The sequence below is a fragment of the Narcine bancroftii genome, chromosome 1 (genome assembly GCF_036971445.1).
Source record: "Narcine bancroftii isolate sNarBan1 chromosome 1, sNarBan1.hap1, whole genome shotgun sequence".
NCBI lineage: Eukaryota > Metazoa > Chordata > Chondrichthyes > Torpediniformes > Narcinidae > Narcine > Narcine bancroftii.
In genome coordinates this window covers 456,857,713-456,875,440 of record NC_091469.1, presented here as the reverse complement: position 1 = coordinate 456,875,440, position 17,728 = coordinate 456,857,713, and the positions used below count along the sequence as shown (strand labels likewise).

Below are 17,728 nucleotides of genomic sequence, written 5' to 3'. Positions count from 1 at the left end.
TCTATATGACGCTGGTGAGAGTGGATCTTTCCCTTGTTTTAGTATCACTGTAATTATTGCTGTTTTACATGAATCTGGTAAGTTTTGTGTCTCATCAATCTGGTTGATTACATCCAGGAGGGGCGGTATTATTAGGTCTTTAAATGTTTTGTAGAATTCTATTGGGAGTCCATCCTCTCCTGGTGTCTTGTTATTTGGTAAATTTTTTATTATCTCTTGTATTTCTACTGTTCCAAATGGTTCTGTTAATTTATTTTGTTCCTCTATTTGTAGTTTTGGTAGTTCAATTTTAGTCAAAAATTCATCTATTTTCCCTTCTTTCCCTTCGTTTTCGGTTCGGTATAATTGTTCATAGAATTCTCTGAAGTTTTCCTTAATTTCTTTTGGATTATATGTAATTTGTTTGTCTTTTTTCCTTGTTGCCAATACCATTTTCTTAGTTTGCTCTGTCTTAAGCTGCCATGCTAGGATTTTGTGTGTTTTTTCCCCTAGTTCATAATATTTCTGTTTTGTCTTCATTATATTCTTCTCCACCTTATATGTTTGTAATGTTTCATATTTTATTTTTTTATCCGCCAATTCTCTTCTTTTGGTTGTATCTTCCTTTATTGCTAATTTTTTTTCTATGTTTATTATTTCCCTTTCCAACTGCTCTGTTTCCTGATTATAGTCCTTCTTCATCTTGGTTGCATAACTTATTATTTGCCCTCTAATGAATGCTTTCATTGCGTCCCATAGTATGAACTTATCTTCCACTGATTCCGTATTTACTTCAAAGTACATTTTTAATTGTTTTTCAATAAATTCTCTAAAATCCTGTCTTTTAAGTAGCATGGGGTTTAATCTCCATCTATACATTCTTGGAGGGATGTCTTCTAGCTCTATTGCCAATAACAGGGGTGAGTGGTCCGATAATAGTCTAGCTTTATATTCCGTTTTCCTAACTCTCCCTTGTATGTGGGCTGATAACAGGAATAGGTCTATCCTTGAGTATGTTTTATGTCTAGTCGAGTAGTATGAGTATTCCTTTTCTTTTGGGTTTTGTTTCCTCCATATGTCCACAAGTTTCATTTCTTGCATTGATTTAATTATAAATTTGGTTACTTTGTTCTTCCTGTTAATTTTTTTCCCCGTTTTATCCATATTTGGATCCAAATTCAGATTGAAATCCCCTCCTATTAGTATGTTCCCTTGCGTATTAGCTACCTTCAAAAAGATATCTTGCATAAACTTTTGATCTTCTTCGTTAGGTGAATATATATTAAGTAGATTCCAAAGCTCTGAATATATCTGACATTTTATCATAACATATCTCCCTGCTGGATCTATTATTTCCTCTTCTATTTTAAATGGCACATTTTTGCTAATTAATATAGCCACTCCTCTTGCTTTTGAATTATACGATGCTGCTGTTACATGTCCTACCCAATCTCTCTTTAATTTCTTGTGCTCCAATTCAGTTAAATGTGTTTCTTGGACAAATGCTATATCTATTTTTTCCTTTTTCAGTAAATTTAGTAGTTTCTTCCTTTTAATTTGGTTATGTATTCCATTAATATTTAGAGTCATATAGTTCAGCGTAGCCATTTTATATTTTGTTTATCTTCTCTTTCCGTTTTTCCATCATTACCTTTCCTCCTTTTCCATTTCTGTTTTCTTATTTTCAACTCTTTACCAGACAACATTCCTACAACATCCAACATTTTCCTTATTCTCCTATTTCTATCTTCTTTATCCCCAATCTCCCCTTCCCCTCCTGAGTTGCCCTTTATCCCTTGTCGGACAACCACATCTCCCCTCTCCATTTGGATTTGCGAATCCACTCGCAAGCGTCAACTGATTTTGCAGTGACCGCTCTTTTCCCCCCACCCAGCCCCCCCAGAAAAGATTTCGTTTTTTATATGTCACAAAGGTCACTCTTTTAGTTCCCTCCTTATTCTCTCTATTCCATTACCTTCCCTTATTAATTCTTGTCTATACTCTCTATGTTTTCCTCTAATTACAGATACTTTCACATATGCCCATTGTCTCTATTCACTCTTATACCTCTTTACCCGCATACATATCAATCGTGGTCATTTTTACCCTCCTTACCCGTCTTCATCCCTCAGTCTATTTTTGTCTTTACCCACATACATATCAATCGTGATAATTTTTGCTCTCATTACCCGTCTTCATCCCTCAGTCTATTTTTGTAATTGTTCTGCAAATTTTCGTGCTTCTTCTGGATCCGAGAATAGTCTGTTTTGTTGTCCTGGAATAAATATTTTCAATACCGCAGGATGCTTCAATGTAAATTTATATCCTTTCTTCCATAAAATCGCTTTTGCTGCATTGAACTCTTTTCTCTTCTTTAGGAGTTCAAAGCTTATATCTGGATAAATGAAGATTTTTTGCCCTTTATACTCCAGTGGTTTGTTGCCCTCTCTTACTTTTTCCATTGTCTTCTCCAGTACCTTTTCTCTTGTAGTATATTTTAGGAATTTTACTACAATAGATCTTGGTTTTTGTTGTGGTTGTGGTTTAGGGGCCAATGCTCTATGTGCCCTTTCTATTTCCATTTCTTGCTGTAGTTCTGGACATCCTAGGGCCTTAGGGATCCATTCTTTTATAAACTCCCTCATATTCTTGCCTTCTACATCTTCCTTAAGGCCCACTATCTTTATGTTATTTCTTCTGTTATAATTTTCCATTATATCTATTTTTTGGGCTAGTAATTCTTGTGTCTCTTTAGTTTTTTTATTAGATTCCTCCAATTTCTTTTTTAAGTCTTCTACCTCCATTTCTGCTGCTATTGCCCGTTCTTCCATCTTGTCCATTTTTTTCCCCATTTCTGTTAAGGTCATATCCATTTTATTTATTTTCTTTTCTGTGTTGTTTATTCTTCTTCTTAAATCATTGAATTCCTGTGTTTGCCATTCTTTAAATGACTCCATGTATCCTCTAACAAGAGCAAGTACCTCCTTTACCTTGCCTTTCTTTTCTTCTTCTATTTCCCTGTACTCTTCCTCTTCCTCTTCTTCTTCCTCTAGGTTGACCATCTGTTGTTTCTTTGCTGCCCTTTCCTCCTCTTCTTTCTTGTTTCCATTGTCTTCTGTGGTCTCTTCTTGCTGCAGGTGTTCTGCAGCTGTCGTTGCCGGCTGTGGAGATCGACTCCCCAGCTGGTCCCCCCTCCCGTCGGTGTGTTTTTTTTCATGCGCATCGCGCATGCGCGAGGAGTCGCGCATGCGCGGTTGCGCACTTTTACTCGGCTCTGTGAGCCATTGTTGTAGTTCTCTTTCTACCGACCTGAGGTAGTGGGGTCTTCTCTCCACAGCGGGCCTCTTCGGACAGGTAAGGCCTTCACCTTTTTCCTCCGTTGTCTTCTCTTCCTCTCTTCTTTCCGTTGATTTTGATTTTTCTCCTTTTGTCTCCATCTTCTTTCCACCTTTATATTCACTTTTCTTTAACTTGTATTTCTGTGCCTTTGTATTTTCTCTTGTTTTTCCCGACTTTTCTGGAGAGGGCTGGAGTTCACCGTCCGGCCACTACTCCATCACGTGACTCCCCTATACACCAGGATTTCTCATGAAGACGAGGACTTACCTAACAATGTCGGGTTATGTTTTTTCCACTCCACCATCAGTTTACTTTTCTCACCTACGGACCTGGTTGCTATTGTTAAGTTCAAGCCTAATCACCAGCAGCGTTGCAATGAGCTTTGTCACTTTGTCAGGTGGCAAAACCACAATTCAGGAAACTTGGAAGAGGCACAATATCAAGATAGCCACTGAGTATATCAGTGTCCTTTGAGATGACATAACTCATTATAATGAATGGTGTAAGGAATGGTATATAAATTATAGCCAACATATGTGCATGTCTTCCCTGTGATATCCTCGATCCATCCGATTTTCATGCCAAATCTTCGTTTCCTTCAATTACACCTTTGTCTGCGTAATTGACTTGTCTGGCAAAGAGACTACCCGCCACGTCACTGATGTCATGAAGGTGACGGTGGACAGAGATGAGCCCTCCCCATACGCTGCCATGCTGGCTGCTCACGAGGTGTCCCAGAGTGGCAAGGAGCTGGACGTTACTGCTCTGCACATCAAACTCCAAACTACCAGAGGCAACAGGACCAAGACCCCTGGTCCTGGAGAACAGTTAGCTCTGAGAGCCTTGGCTTGATCTGGCTTGAAAATTGGGTGAATCTAGGATGTCACTCCGATCACGTTGGGGGCGGGGGGGTGGTCACCACTTGTAAGAGCACTGATTTATCGCAGGTTACAAACAAATAAGGAATACACTCACTTGCTTCTTTCAGCCACCATGAAGTTGACTTTCTTTATTATTCACTAGTCACAACTTAGCATTCTTCAACTCCCCAAACACCACCCAGCTACACTGCTCTGACCTTCTCATTGGCTCACCGCCACATGGGTATCCTGACACTCTCACTCTCCTTCTCCCGACAAAGGTAAGTAGGCGACGGCGACAATATCATCAACCAAATTATATTTCAAAATAATGTGTTGATATATTTTGAGGTGATAAGTTCTTTTGAGTGAAATTCTTCAGCTTTTAAATTTGAATCTTATGGAGAAAAGATGTGATCTACGCATTTTCTCTTAACAGATTTTTTTCCCCCGAGAAGGTAACTCCTATGGAAATTGAGGGATAACTTTGTTTCAATTCAAAGCCTCTATGTAATATAAATACATTAAAACACATTTGTGTTCTGTTATATTATTAATGTAAATTGATTTTCAAAGATAACAATTTAGGAAAGCAGAAGTGAAATTCACAATGGACCAATTGATTCTTACCAGAAGATATTTTACACATGGCATAAGACTCGTTGTCGCAGCTTGAAGTTTTCCACTGTCCATTCAGATCAATGAAGACACATTCATTATTGCTCTTGGGTTCTCCAGCGTCCCAGATGGAATAGTGCATCCTCCATCCATCAATCCATCTGTACTGTCCTCCAGTCTAAAAAGAAATCTATATTAAATTACTGCAGCAGTTCCCTCACCCATATGGATTCATGAAGCTCAGAGCTGAGCTTTTTGCTATGTAAAATGGCAGCAATTGGCATTCTTTCTGGACCCCAACCTTTTGCACTTTAACCTCACCAACACTCAAAATAATCCAAAGATACACTTCATGTTTACAACTTCAGATCACTGGTGTCCTTAGTAGATGCATGTAAAAATGTTTCAGTTATAAAAATTAATTAAGTGCATTAAAACTGAGAAAAAAAATGTATCTGCACTTGAACACACAAGCAACAGTAGACCCCATAAACTAGACCAAAGACAAATTTCTGGAGAAACCCATCTAGTCAGGCAGCATCTGTGAAGGCAAATGGATGGACAGTGTTTCAGGTCAAGGCCCTCCATCAGGATTATGAGTGTAGAGGGGAGAAAACCAATGTTAAGAGGTGAAGGGGAGGGGAGAGCTGGCAGGTAATCAGTGAAGCCAAATGTTGAGGGAGATGATGGGCAGATAGTGTCAGGTGTGGTGGTGGAAGGGTGGATGTGGGGGACAAGGCTGATGGGTGAAAGATAGGGAAAGAGGAAAAAAATATCAGAAGGGCAGATGAAGCCAAGTGGGACCGGGGATAATGGATGTAGAGATAAGGTTAGAAGGTGGCAAGTGGTAACACAAGAGGCTGCAGAAAATGCAAGCGGAGAAGTGTAGAAGGTGCTAATAGCTGCATTGGAGATTTATCCAAGTCTCCAATCCATTCCAATTATATAAGGGAGCACATGAATCACAAGTCACAAAGCTGAGGGCGGAATACAAGTACGCATTGCTTCCAAGTTGGCACCTCTGAGCTTCTGCACTCATTGCCAAAGCCAGTAGATGAGTGGGAGTTGGGTACGCCAGCACCCGACCACTGGTGCATTTAGGAATCTGCTATTGCCGCAGCCAGGGCTGGAAGTGAGGAATGAGCTAGCCCGTGCTACACAGGCCACCCACTATTCTCTGCCAAGCTAATCCTCAGAAGAACCTAACCCATCAAACTGCTTCTGCCACCATTCCACTTCTCTAGATCATGTCTTCTTCCATCTCTCTTTCCAATGCTGCTCATGAATCTCAACTTCCAATGAGATCCCTAGCAGAAATAGAGAAGAAAGTCAGAATTCCAGTGTAGTTATTTGCGCTCTATCCATTCTTCCATACTATTTCTCCCACACTGTTAATTCCTTCCAATTTCAGATCACATTTCAATAAAAGTTATGTTAGATTAGTGCTTTCAAACTTTTTCTTTCCACTCACATACCACCTTAAGCAATCCCTTACCAATCACAGAGCATTTATAGAAAAGGGATTACTTAAGGTGGTATGTGAGTGGAAAGAAAAAGTTTGAAAACCCCTGTGTTAAAATGAAGGCAAGTGTCCATGGCTAATGATTTTAGGCACTTTTCAATATTCTAGACATTCGCTCCAGGGGAAATTAAAGTGGGTACATTCCTGCAGGAATTTTCACACCTCTTCTCCATAATTTTGGTCTTTCCAATGTTTAGTTGAAAGGAATTTCTGTTTATTAGTATTGGACATTGGACAAATGAAATAATAATTGAATGAAAGTTGGTGAAGTTGAGGGTAACAGAATGAGGTAAAATAGGGTCTCAACAACATGTACTGTAACTTTGGGTGGTTTATGCCAGACTCTGTTTATAGTGTCCTTTAGTCAATTCCAGTTCTTTTTATCATATTTCCCTTTGTATCACAGAAACAACTGCAAATGTACTCCGACCTATTCACTGATCATATATTTATCTGATTTGCGTGGATATATTTTTACATGCAACAATAAATGCTGCTCTGCGTGGTTTGGACATGTCTAATACTCACACTCTTGTTCGGCTCCAAATCATGGGTCCTCTACCGGCATCACCTACGGCTCCTAGAACGCTTCCACCAGCGTTGTCTCCGCTCCATCCTCAACATTCATTGGAGCGACTTCATCCCTAACATCAAAGTACTCGAGATGGCAGAGGCCGACAGCATCGAATCCACGCTGCTGAAGATCCAACTGCGCTGGGCAGGTCACGTCTCCAGAATGGAGGTCCATCGCCTTCCCAAGATTGTGTTATATGGCGAGCTCTCCACTGGCCACCGTGTCAAAGGTGCACCAAAGAAGAGGTACAAGGACTGCATAAAGAAATCTCTTGGTGCCTGCCACATTGACCACCGCCAGTGGGCTGATCTCGCCTCAAACCGTGCATCTTGGTGCCTCACAATTCGGCGGGCAGCAACCTCCTTTGAAGAAGACCGCAGAGCCCACCTCACTGACAAAAGACAAAGGAGGAAAAACCCAACACCCAACCCCAGCCAACCAATTTTCCCCTGCAACCGCTGCAACATGTCTGCCTGTCCCGCATCGGACTTGTCAGCCACAAACGAGCCTGCAGCTGACGTGGACATTATCCCTCCATAAATCTTCATCCGCGAAGCCAAGCCAAAGAAGAAAGAAATAGCAAGTACATTATAGCTGCTGTCTGTCTTTCAATGCTAACCTTTATTATTTCAAAACTCTGTATAGAGATTATATGTTTCTCCACCAACAAGAAATGCTGAATGGTTGTTGGACACAAGGTCAGAACTTGTTGTCAGCAGCCGTTCCCTTCTACAACCTTTCCAGCATCTGTAATCTCTCTTGTTTATCCCTCTATTAACCTTTTGCAGATCTCCATAGTAAAAACTGGCAAAGATTTTGAATGTTACATTCATAAATTTTGCAAAAGTTAATTGAACAATATTTTAACATTCTCAGGCATAAACATTTCAAAGCATTAAACTTTTTCTTTTACAATTCAAAACATAAAAGTGAACTGAAATAATTCACAAAATGTGAAAGATGCAAAACTGCTGGAGAAACTCAACAGGTCACGCAGCATCTATTGGATACCTTCATCAAGGTATGAGCAAAAAACAGGCAGGTGCCTGAATAAAAAATGTGGGGGGAGAAGAGGAGAGAGGGATGAAGGGGCAGGGATGGAGTACATGCTAACAGGGAAAAGGTCATATGGGTGGGAGAGCAGAAGAAAAACAAAATGAGAAGTGATTTAAGGGGTAGTTCTCTGAGTGAAGAGGGAAGGGTGGGGAGCTGAAGGAAACAAGACAGAGGGACAGGGAAAGAGAGGGGTCAATGTTAATGCTGCTTTGTTGGAGTGCCCAGATGGAATATATCTTAAGCAAGATCATGAATACCAGTATATACCAGTATATGTTCTGCCATTGGAGTGTAGCCAGAGAAGCACCGATCAAGGTCAGCCAGTAACTTTGATCTTTTACATACACATCTAAGTCTCAAACCTGCTGACATCCTGAGATTTTTATACAACCACACTGCAGCTTAATAATACAATTACTGACAAAAATTCTTCTGTGATTGTCCTTTCTACCTATTATTTTTGCCTGCTGTTTGAGGCCTTCCAGCTTCAGTTTGGTGTGATATTGAAATCCAACCACACATCTTTGATTTTTTTGTGTCTGTCATTGATAAAAACACACAGCACTATGGACCAAATTGTGCCAGACCAAGGCACCTGACTGAACTTGCCATTTTACTGCTCACCTCTTCACCTCTACTGGACATAGAGGGCAAAATAAGTTGGCCCTCTGTAATTGAGAACTCAGAAACAAAATCAGAATGTATTGTCATGAACAAGTCACAAAATTTGATGTTTATCTATCTGGTAAGGTAGGGCAGGTTCTTCTCAACAAGACAGGGACAGATTTCCACACGTCAAAGTCCTTTAAACCACTGTCAAATGTCTCTGACTGTCAGAGGTGCACAGAAACAAATGGAATAGAATTAATTACATAAAGGTGAAACATGAAATAAGATCAATTGAATACAAAATAACATGATAAGATACAAAATAATGTGAACAGTCAAGATAATTTAAATAAATAGGTAGGCTGAAATAAAAAAAGAAATCTTTTTCCCATAACACTGGACAATGAACATTTTGCTTCCTGTGCACTTTTGGGTGTATTTTATGGATTTTGGGCAGCAAATCACAAAAATCACCATAAAATATTCCTATTACGTACCTTTTTTTTCGATATAACCTAATTTTGTGATTTCCTGCCATATTTTACAGATGCTTCAAGCATTAAAAAAACCACGAAATGCAACATGTCATTGAAAACTCATTTTCTGCATTCGCACTTGTCGTCGTGTTCCCTGCTGATCTTGGTGCAGTCAGTGACGAAAATGGTGAAAGATTTCACCAGGACGTTGCAACCATGGAAAAGCAGGATCAGGGCAACTAGAAGTTAACAATCTTGGTGCACTATTGTTAGACACTGACATGAGAGGCATCAGATGCTGATTTTTAGGTGAGTTGAACTAACACAATATGTCAGCATTATTATGCGATTAAACATGGTAAATTCAAAAAGTTAATTTAATGTTTCCCCAACTTCCTATGTGATACAGCAAATCTGAAATTATCTTTGTGTTCAGCTTTAAGTTGTCTCTCATAATCCCCATTTGTTTTTCAGGAAGCAAACCTTTCGAAAAAAAAGTTATTGACCAGCCTTCTTGCTGCCTGACCTGCTGTGTATTTCCAGTATTTTCTGTTTCCCATTTCAAATTTCCAACATTTCAGTTCCTTGCTTTATGAATAGATTTGTTACCTCTAAACCACCCAGCCCTGGTGTGAAACTGTTTCACTGGAGGGCTCAAGTGGAAAAGCAAGAGGTCAGCTGATGAGCTGAATTTGCCTTCTTTATTTGTTTGAGGGTGTGTGGAGGTCTGAAACAAACCAGGTTGTAAAGGGCAGAAAATAACTTTCCTGTAAAGCACTTTCTTTTCCTCTTGGGACCAACATTAATCTGGAGATTTCTGCTTCTCATACTGTATTCAAATGTTTCCCTTTCCCAGATTTGCACTGAATATTCACATCTCCAAAGTTGACTTTTACAAGTCCTTACAGCATAAAACACTATTAGAAATTTAGTAAATTTATTTTTCCATTTACATTTTTTTTTTGCTTCTTACCTCATTGGCATTTAATCCAATCCAAAGATTATCTCCAATTTTATTTGCCTCTAACAGTACGAGGGCATTCTCAAAGCCATTCTTAATACTGACAAGTTGGGCACCTTCTGCTTCACATACTTTACGAGCATCTTTCCATTTCAGCTTGACAGTAATTGTTTTGTATGAACTGTTGCCATATTGAAAGTAATTTATTGCGGGAGGAGTTGTCGGCGCCACGCTGAGTGCACGATCTGTTGAAAGAATCAAATCTTCCTCATTAAATATTGATTCAAATTTCTATGCATACTTTTTTTTCTAAACAACTTCATGATGACATTCAATTTTTCAATCCATGCCAAAGATGTTATACTAAACTTAATGAGTAATTAGGCCATTGGTTACAGGGATCATGAAATAGATCATCAGCCTGCACTGTCACCATAAGTACCTTGTCCAAAGCCAGTGCAATTTAGGGAACTATAGAGAAAACACGTTTGGCATTCAGACATGTGAATAACTATACATGAATCCCCAAAGCATGATATGTAGATACAGTTGACAATGAAGAGGTAAGATGTTTTGTTCACTTCCAATTCAAGAACATGAATAAAGACATCCTATTACCATTTTTAAAATGTTCTGGTGAGACTATGCCTACAATTCTGTGCACAAGGAAAGACACACTTACAAGAGAGGGAAAGAAATTGAGTTTCAGAAGCATAGAGTAATAAAGTTATACAGCATGGAAACAGGGATTTTCAGGTTGCCCCAACTTATCCAATCAACCAAGGTGTCTTCCTGAGCGAGTTCCATTTGTCTATGTTTGGCCCATATCTCTCTAAACATTTCCTCTCCATGTAGCTGTCTTCAAAATCTTGTAATTGGAGTTATCTCTACCACTTCTTCTGGCAGCTCATTGCACACACTTGCAAGCCTCTGCATGAAAAAGTTGCTTTTCTGGACTCTTCAAATCTATAATTTTTCACCTTACGTAACAGCCATCGAGTTTTATATTTTCTTACCCCTGGGAAAAAGCTTGTGACAATCATTTGAATCATGATTTTATACACCACTATCAGGTCAACTCTCAGGTTCCTTTGCTCTAGGGGAAATAATCCCAGCCTATTCAATTTCTCCTCACAACTCATCCTCCAATCCCAGCAATATCCTTGAGAATCTTTCCTGCAGGCACTCCAGTTCAATCACATCCTTCCTATAGTTTGGTGATTAGGCCTGCATCAAGCATTACAGATGCTATCTCACAAAGTCTTGTAAAGCTGTAACTTAATGCCTCAATTTATTTTTTTATATTCTGATACAGCACAATTATCTCACTGTTTTTATTCAGCCTTGTTTTCCAGACATGACATGAGGTTTAAAATGACACACATTATTGTACAAAAAGAAACTCAGTGCTCACCTTTATACTTTTGACATACAAAACCTCTCTTGATGTTGCAGTAGTTATCTTTCCATAAGCTCACAAATTTCTTTGCAGTTACACTCACAGTCACACAGTCAGATTGCTATATAAAGAAAGCAAAAAATTGTGAAAACCAAAAAAGCAGAAAACTTCCCAATAAAAATTCATACTTACAATTAAAAGTTGGCAAATCATTAAATGGTGACCATGTGACCAAATATCACTGTGCATTTTTTTGCTGTTGGATTTGTTTTATCTTTACATGGAATAAGTGACCTATAGAGGTTAATCACTGGAAAAAAATCATAGTGAGTTACCAGTACGAGCACAAGCATGATTAAAAATATTCTTTGGAGCCAGAGGACATTGAAGATGGGAAAGAACAAAAGAATGGGATTCCTAATGATAGAATGATAAAAATACTGCCAAACAACTTCTTGCTCCACATCACAGCAAATCAAGTGCATGTCCAAAAAATATCAGAAAGTGCTTTTCTCTCAAGTCCGAAATGTTTACAACTTTTTTCTCTATAGGTTTTGTCTAACTTGCTTCATATTTTCCACAGTTTCTATTTTTACTATCATCTGGAGTATTTTGATTTCAAAGTGAGTATCCAAGTAATTTTTAAATGTAATTAGGGGTCTGGTTCCTCTATCCTTTGGACAATGGGTCCAAAATCCATCCATTTGAAATGAAAATTCTTTGCAGGTCCCTTCTAATTCCTCTTAAACCTATTTTACAAATCTACTACCAAAATAGTTCTTCTTATCATTGTGACTGGTCACATAGAAAAAATAAAAGAGTAAATCTCCACAGTCCCACTTGAGCTTACAGAATTTACAAAGATAAATATTACTAAAAGTAGCTGGGCATCACTGCTATTGCACTTGGGCTGAGATTGGTACTTACCGGATTATGATATGAATATGCTTTGCCTGTAGGAAACCCTTTGGCCCAGTTGGTGTAGAACACACCCTTTCCCTCAGTCCAGAGGTATTTACCTTCACTATTAATATCATTCAATCCAATCCAAACATCCACAGAAAACCCATTCAGGGACAAGGTAATAAATGCTGCAGATGGAACGAGATTAATATAACTCAAGATTGACATTAAATCCAACATTATATAAATAAAAACATTTAATTACATTCATATAGTTCCAGTAATACATGGTTGCAAGTACTTTACAATTGTGTGACCAAAGATTTTTTTAAAAAGTAAAATAATGAGCTACTTGCATAATTCTCAATAAAATATAAATATAATGACATCTATCCATGCAGAGAATAATTATACTGATTTTCCAAACATACTGTATACAGGTACAAAATGTGATTAATGGAAAATTTGAGAAAATTTTGGGGAAAAAGTGGAATCACTGTTTTAACAGTAGAAAGGGAGACCTTTCAATCATTTAGATACTCCATCAAAGAACATAGAATATGACAGCACAGGAGCAGGCACTTCAGCCCATTGTGTCTGTGCCAAACCACGACATCCATATCAAATTAAAACTCTGTTACTTGAAGGGGATGAGATACAGCCCTCATTCCCTTCATATTCATGTGTCTTTTTAGAAGGCTCCGAAATGCTACTATAGTATCTGCTCCCACCACTAGTCAAGGCACCCTGTTCCAGGCACCTACCACTTGTCCCTACACATCTCCCTTAAATTTTCTCTCCCTCATCTTAAACATGTGCCCTCTAGTGTGCAACTATTTTACCTTGAGGAAAAGATTTTGACCTAACCAACGTCTGTTATGATTTTATAAACCTCTATCAGGTCTTCCCACTGCCTTCTTTACTTCAATCTTCCCCAATACTCATACCCTCTAAATCAGGCAAAATCCTGGCAAACTTTGTTATACCTTTACCAAAGCCTTTGTGTGATGGAGCTAATGGTCTGGTTGGAGGCTTATGTTTCAAGGCAGAATAATTTGACACAGACTGAGTGGGCTAAAATGTGTGTGAAACAGAGAAGTCTACAGATGCTGTGATTGTAGCAAAAGCACATAACTGCTGGAGGAACTCAGCAGCGCTCGCAGCGTCCATAGGAGGAAAGCATATAGAATCGATGTTTCAGGCCTGAACCTTTCTTCAAAGTATGAATAAGATGCCTGTTTGTTTCAATCCGCTGCTCACTCTATGGTGTCTTGTCACAAAATTCATGCTATCACTTTCTCATTAGCCTTTGTTAACCTTAATATTTTTACAAATCTTTTGCAAAAAGGTGAAATATGAATTCTTCCAACAGATAAAGATCAGAAATAACAAAGAATCAATTCATAATCTATACATGACCAAAAAAAAGTTTATGAGAAAAAAAATTGATAAAAGAATATTTAGACTGCCCATTTTGGCCCACAAGCCCATGCTGTCCAATTGCATCCAATTAACCAATACCCCCCAGTACATTTCATATATTTGGAGGAAACCCCACACAGACACGGGGAGAATGTAAAGGAACAGAAGTAGGCCATTCAGCCTATTGAGTCTGCTCCACCTCTCCACAATTTCTGGCCTTTTCCCCATATCCCTTGATACACTGACAAATTAGAGACTTAGCAATCTCCTCCTTAAACTTTCCCAATTATCCGGCCTCTACAGCTGTATGTGGCAACAAATTCCACAAATCCACAACCTTCTGGCAAAGAAATTTCTCCTCATTTCTGTTTCAAATGGGTACCCTCTAATTCTAAGACTGTGCCCTCTTGTCCTGGACTCGCCCACCAAGAGAACCATCTCATTCACATCTACTCTGTCCAATCCTTTCAACATTCAAAATGTTTCTATGAGATCCCCTCTTATTCTTCTATACTCCAATGAATACAGTCTAAGAGCTCCTCATATGTTAGCCCTTGCATTCCAGGAATCATCCTTGTAAATCCTCTCTAAATTCTCATCCCTTCTACGATAATGGGCCAAAACTGCACACAGTACTCCAAATGAGGTCTCACCAGTGCCCCATAGAACCTCATTTACACCTCCTTTCTCTTATACACTATTCCCCTTGAAATGAATGCCAACATGGAATTCGCTTTCTTTACCGCTGAACCAACCTGATGGTTAACCTTGAGGGTACCCTGAAGAAGGACCCCCAAGTCCCTATGCACTTGAATTTTCTCCCCATCTAAATAATAATCTGCCTGTTTATTTCTTCTTCCAAAATATGCAACCATACATTTATCAACATTGTATCTCATCTTCCTTTTCTTTGCCCACTCTCCAAAACTCTCTGCAACCTTTTGGTTTCTTCAACACTTCCTGGTCCTCCACCCATCTTGGTGGCATCTGAAAACTTAGCTACAACACCATTTAAACCTTCATCTTTTTTTTTGATTATTTTATTTATAAATTTTAAACCACAGTAATAGTTACACTACATCCAATTACAGAAATGATTTCAAAAAAGTAAAACCAGAGGATGCCAACAAAGTAAAACATTTACACCATAAAGTCTACTGGAGAAGTGAGATCTTCAGGGAGCCAATCATACATGCAGACCAAAATTTTGTAAATATGGGCTCCATATTTTGCAAAAGACATGATATTTATCTCGCAGATTATAAGTAATCTTCTCTAATGGTATACAACTTTGAAGTTCTGCAGGACATCTTTCCATACCTAAATCTATTTCAGACTTCCATGATATAGCTATACATTTCCTAGAAACTGCTAAAGGAATTTACATAAATTCAATTTGATAAATATTTAATTTTAATTTTGGTCTTATAGCCTTAATATTACTCAATAAAAATAACATCAGATCCTGTGGGAATTTGATCCTGTAATTCATTCCAAAATTGTCTAACTTTAGGGCATTGCCAAGTTGAATCCAAAAAAGTTCCAATCTCAGATCTACATTTAAACCTTCATCTAAATCACCAATATACATTTTAAAAAGAAGCGATCCCAACACTGACCCCTGAGAGATGCCACTTGTAACCGGCAACCAACCAGAACAGGATCCCTTTATACCCACCCTTTGCTTTCTGCCTATCAGCCAATGCTCCACCCAATTTAATATCTTCCCTGTAATTCCATGGGCTCTCATCTTATTAAGCAGCTTCTTATGTGGCACCTTATTGAAGGCTTTTTGAAAATCCAAATGCACAACATCCACAGCCTCTCCCTTATCTATCTTACTTGAGATTTCCTCAAAAAATTACAATAGGTTGGTCAGGTAGAATTTTCCCTTTATGAAACCATCCTGGCTTGGACCTATCACATTATGTACCTCGAGGTATTTCATAACCTCGACCTTGAGGATTGATTCCAATAACCTTCCAACTACCGATATCAGACTAATAGGCCTTTAATTTTCTTTTTTTTCTGCCTCCCTCCTTTCTTAAACTGCAGAACTACATTTGTGACCTTCCAGTCCTCCAGAACTATGCCAGAGTCTATTGATTTCTGGAAAATAATTTCCAATGCCTCCACAATCTCCAAAGCCACCTCCTTCACAAACCATGGGTGCACCTCATCCAGTCTGAGTCTTAATTATCTTTAGTCAATTTAGCTTACCAAGCTCTTTCTCTCCAGTAATCTTGCCAATACTTAATTCTATTCCATGAGACCTCTGACTATCAGTGGAGACAGATACAAAATTAATTTCTCTGCCATCTCTTTGTTACCCATTACAATTTCTCCAGCATCATTTTCAATCAGTCCTATATCTACCGATGTCTCTATTTTACACTTCATATATTTTTTTAGAAACTCTTCTTATCCTCTTGTATGTTATTTGCCAACTTCCTTTCATAATTCTTCTTTTCTTTCCTTGTAAACAAAATCTTAAGAAATAAATTTGAAAGGCTAAAAGGAGATAAGAAGCTGTTTTGGCAGGCAAAGTAAAAATAAATCCAAAGGGTTTCTACAGGTCCTTTTAGACACTTGTTAAGTGGACTCTGAGGTACTTGGTGCTCTCCTCCCTCTTCACTAGTAAACTATTAATGTGTAGTGGATGATGGTTGTCCCTGGTCCTCCTGAAGTCCACAATCATCTCCTTGTCTTGCTCATGTTGAGAATAACACTCAGGTTCTTATTCTCGTACCATATCATAGATTTTCCACCTCTTCTGTATTTCGACTCATTGTTGTTGAGGCCAACTACTGTTGTATCATTGGAAAGCGTGTTCTCATTAAATCTACATGTTCTCATTAAAAATCATATCGCGGGTCGCAATAAATCAGATATTTGACTGACACTGCAATTTCTATTTTTTTCACTGAGATGGGACTCATGTTATTTCAATGTATTAACAGATTTGCTTATCTCACAATGATTCATTTGTTCATATAGAATTATTTAAGACCCACAGAATTATTTAACACCTACATCTTTATGACTGACAAAATTAAAGATGAAAAAGATAATAAGATAGACTTTATGGGTGGCACAGTTAGTGTAGCAGTTAGTGCAACGCTATTACAACACCAGCAACCCAGCTTTGAGTCTGATGCTATCTGTAAATTGTTTGTTCATTCTCTTTGTGTCTGCATAGGCTTTCTCCGGGTGGTCTAGTTTCCTTCCACTCTTCAAAATGTACAGGGTGGTGGAGGCAGGGGTTGAGGATTAATTGGGGTGTTTGGATGGTATGGCCCCGTTGACCAGAAGCCCCAGTTACTGTGATGTTTGTCTAATTATTTTAACAAATTGAATTGATATAAAATCAACTACTCCTTTTCATCTCAATATCAATTTTGATATATTGCTCGATTTGGCTTTATGTTTTCTCATGAAGACAAAAATAATTTGTACTTAAAATGAAATAAAATTAAACATTAATCTTTTAAGATATCAAATATCTTCCCAACATATTTTGAAGTGCAGTGACTTAAATTTCTATCGGTAGATGGAACAATCAAATTATCCAATTGGATGTGCCTAATTATGTACTCACATGCTCATCTGCATATTGGGCAGTGTTAACTGTTGAAGTATCCTGTACCTCTTTCTTCATAGAGATAAATGGAAAACAAGTCCATTAAACTAAACCATTAAAAATAAATTAGTGATTTTAAGTCTACATAAATCATAAATACAACAAACGTATACCTTGTTCTTTACTATTCTGAATAGATGCCAGATTTCCTCCATTGTTTATGCAAACAGCTCTTGCATCGGTCCAGGACAAATGGTCCTCTTCTTTTTTACCATAAAACTTGAAACACTGAGGGATAGAAATCTGAAATTCTTAGAGTGCAGAATGCATTAAGCAATTATTTTACAAGAGTTCAGCAACAAGCCAAAATAGTTGCTAATTCATGTCTACATATTTCTTGCTTTCATAAGATTATAATTTTGTCATTGTT

The 17,728-nt window shown here is 38.2% G+C and overlaps 1 protein-coding gene across 1 annotated transcript in view; it reads right to left on the bottom strand.

Annotated features, from left to right (window-relative positions):
• The window catches only part of mrc1a (mannose receptor, C type 1a), a 186,345-nt gene that overhangs the window by 38,343 nt on the left and 130,274 nt on the right, over positions 1-17,728 (bottom strand). The window contains exons 21-25 of the mRNA XM_069914658.1: positions 17,472-17,586; positions 12,321-12,484; positions 11,409-11,514; positions 10,007-10,239; positions 4,809-4,974 (exon numbers count right to left, since the gene is read on the bottom strand). Of these exons, the coding sequence (XP_069770759.1) occupies positions 4,809-4,974; positions 10,007-10,239; positions 11,409-11,514; positions 12,321-12,484; positions 17,472-17,586 (784 nt within the window). The remainder of the gene's footprint in view (positions 1-4,808; positions 4,975-10,006; positions 10,240-11,408; positions 11,515-12,320; positions 12,485-17,471; positions 17,587-17,728) is intronic.